Genomic DNA, 2,648 nt, shown 5'->3' with positions numbered 1-2,648 from the left:
TATCGTAGTTCATATTCCATAACGCAAGATGTCAGCCTTTAACTAAAAAACTGCGCCTGGAAAAGCAAGTGAATAAGATGACTATGAAAGGTGAGTTGTCCTTTGAAAACTCAAGAGGAACATAGATGCTTTACTTACCAGCTCGTCCACTCTTCACTATTTAACAAATGCGGAAGTACGGAACATGAGGACGCTGGACTTTTACCTCAGCGCTTATTACTGAAATGGTAAATACATTGCAGTAATCAAGACGCTTATAGTAATCAAGACACATATAGATAAATATTTATAATATTTGTATTGAATATCGGTCTCATTGTATTAATGACAACATTGTTGTCTGTATCTAACAATAAATAGTTATTTTAAACTGCATTTGTGGATAATTGCGCTTCTCCAATATTTATTATTGTTGCGTAAAAGCCAGAAAAAAACGATCCTTAACATCTATGGACCAATCAGATGTGCTACTGTGAAGCACGTGACCTAACACGGAAATAGCTCTGGAGTGTCTGATCTCTTTTTTTCTCGTGAAGTTCTTTGTTCTCCATCAAGAAACATCAGCAGCGTCTCAACATGGCGAATAACAGCACAGGCTAATGGCGAGCTAGCGTATCTCCCTCTCTCACCTGCCGTTAAAGTCTGAAGAATAGTATGCAGCAGCCTTTGAAAAAATCCCAGAAAGAGTTTACATAATGGAAACGCGGGGGATTGAGCAGATGTTCGACTTCCAGCGGTAACTTACTCACATTTCAAGCTTGAAATGATAACAGTTGCAGAGCTAATGTAATTAGCCGTAGCATGGTCAACATCAAACTCGCAAAAACACAACCGTATAAAATCTATTAGAGACTTTGAATGATCTTCAGATACATGCATATGAGAATGGATAGTAAACATACATGTTTTCTGATTCCTTTTGCACTTATGTAATTTAATACACCATATTTGCCATAAGGCTAATCAAACAGTGTAGAATAGTACTATATGGTTTATGAGAGTGTTGCAGTATATAAAAAGTCTGGCTGTGTTAATAGTTCATTAAAATATGTTACATAATAACACAGAGTCTTAATATTTGCGGTTATTTATGTCGACAGTAAGGCCTGTTGCATTAAAAAACTGATAAAAAAAAAATCAGAATGCATTAGCGTATATTAGCTGATTTTCCCACAAAAAACAATAGGTTTCCCATAACTCATGTTTCTTAGGTTTGTCTTTCTGATCTAGTAGACTATAGTAACTCAGACTTGACAGCAGAAATAAAGCACTAATTAGTAAACATTAGTTGAAATGTGTGCACTGCTCAGGTCTCTGACACGGAGAGATAGATGGTGGTTTCTGGCAAACGGCTCTTATCAGAAATAGATCCTGAAGCTGGTTGCTATTCCTGTCATCTCATTCCACAGGTTACCAAATGATCGCTTCATCCTGCTGTTGTTGTTGCTGTACTCCCCTGTCGGCGTGTGTTTGATGCTACTGCGAATATTTATTGGTGTCCATGTGTTTCTAGTGAGTTGTGCACTACCTGACAGTATTGTCAGAAGGTAAGATGCCACACTGGAGCGTCAAGAGATACAGCTATAACAGCAAAAGACATGGATTTATTATTGTGCTTGTTTTTTTTTCTTTTTCTTTTTTTTTATTAGTTTTGAGTGTTTTAAATATTTCTGTTTAGATTTAAGTATTTAGTTTGTTCTCTGTTTTAGTCATTTTAGTACTTAACCTTATTTCAGTTTGTTGCCAAGGCAACATTTCTAATTTTCATGTAAGTTTTTTTTCATCTACTGTTTATTTATTTTAGCTTTTTTTTTTTTTTTTTCAAATGACCAAAATTATTTTAATTGTATTAGTTAATAATAACACTGCTGCAGTGACATTCTCAAGCTTTTTTTTTTAACAGCATTCATATGTAATTATTTCACATACAGATTTATAAAGAACCGACAGTATGTTTAATTGAACTTCAAACAAGCTAAAAGGGTTTAAAAATTGTGAATAACTTGGCACCTAAAATACAAACTTTTTTAATACATGTATATAAATTTTAATGTCAGATTTTGAAAATTGTATCCTATTTCTGTTAGTTGACACTTTTGGTTTGGCAGATTTTATTTTTGTGTTTGGATGTGTTTTCAGTATTGCTGGTGACACATTTGTCTTTGTTGTTATAGGTTCATAGTGAGAATAATGTGTTCAGTGCTGGGTCTGCATGTCCGGCAGAATAGCCCACACTTGCGGGACAAAACCTCCCGACTTTACATCTGCAATCACGTTACACATTTCGACCACAATATTATCAACCTTCTGACCTCCTGTAACACGGTGAGTGTATATGTTTGTCTTAGTGTTTTCCCAGCATGATGTCCCAGGTGAAAAAGAAATATATTTAAATTGTGCTTTTTCAGACATACTTACTATATTTAAATTATACTATACTAAGTGCATATTAAATGTATTATTTTGAAACAACTTTAAGTATATTAAGTGTATTTCAAGATATGTTTAAGTTTGATTTTAATCTATTTGTAATATATTTAATATATTGAAATTGTTAAAATGGAACCACTTTAAGTATATTTAGTGCAATTTAAGTGTATTTCTTAAAATACATTTAAAATGTCCTTTTAATACTTCATGAACTACAG

General features: G+C 33.5%; 1 protein-coding gene across 2 annotated transcripts in view; it reads left to right on the top strand.

Annotated features, from left to right (window-relative positions):
• The first annotated feature begins 532 nt into the window (after positions 1 to 532).
• LOC107660803 (ancient ubiquitous protein 1-like) overlaps positions 533 to 2,648 on the top strand; it is a 26,192-nt gene continuing 24,076 nt past the window's right edge. Inside the window, exons 1-3 of one of the 2 annotated variants that reach the window (XM_016450225.1) lie at positions 533 to 736; positions 1,410 to 1,547; positions 2,175 to 2,325. In XM_016450225.1, the coding sequence (XP_016305711.1) occupies positions 696 to 736; positions 1,410 to 1,547; positions 2,175 to 2,325 (330 nt within the window). In that variant the 5' untranslated portion in view covers positions 533 to 695. The remainder of the gene's footprint in view (positions 737 to 1,409; positions 1,548 to 2,174; positions 2,326 to 2,648) is intronic. The other variant, XM_016450226.1, reaches the window with a different exon arrangement.

Source organism: Sinocyclocheilus anshuiensis, unplaced genomic scaffold (genome assembly GCF_001515605.1).
Source record: "Sinocyclocheilus anshuiensis isolate Anshui unplaced genomic scaffold, SAMN03320099.WGS_v1.1 scaffold1289, whole genome shotgun sequence".
NCBI lineage: Eukaryota > Metazoa > Chordata > Actinopteri > Cypriniformes > Cyprinidae > Sinocyclocheilus > Sinocyclocheilus anshuiensis.
Note: the sequence above shows the minus strand (reverse complement) of the source record. Positions and strands in the feature narration are given on the sequence as shown.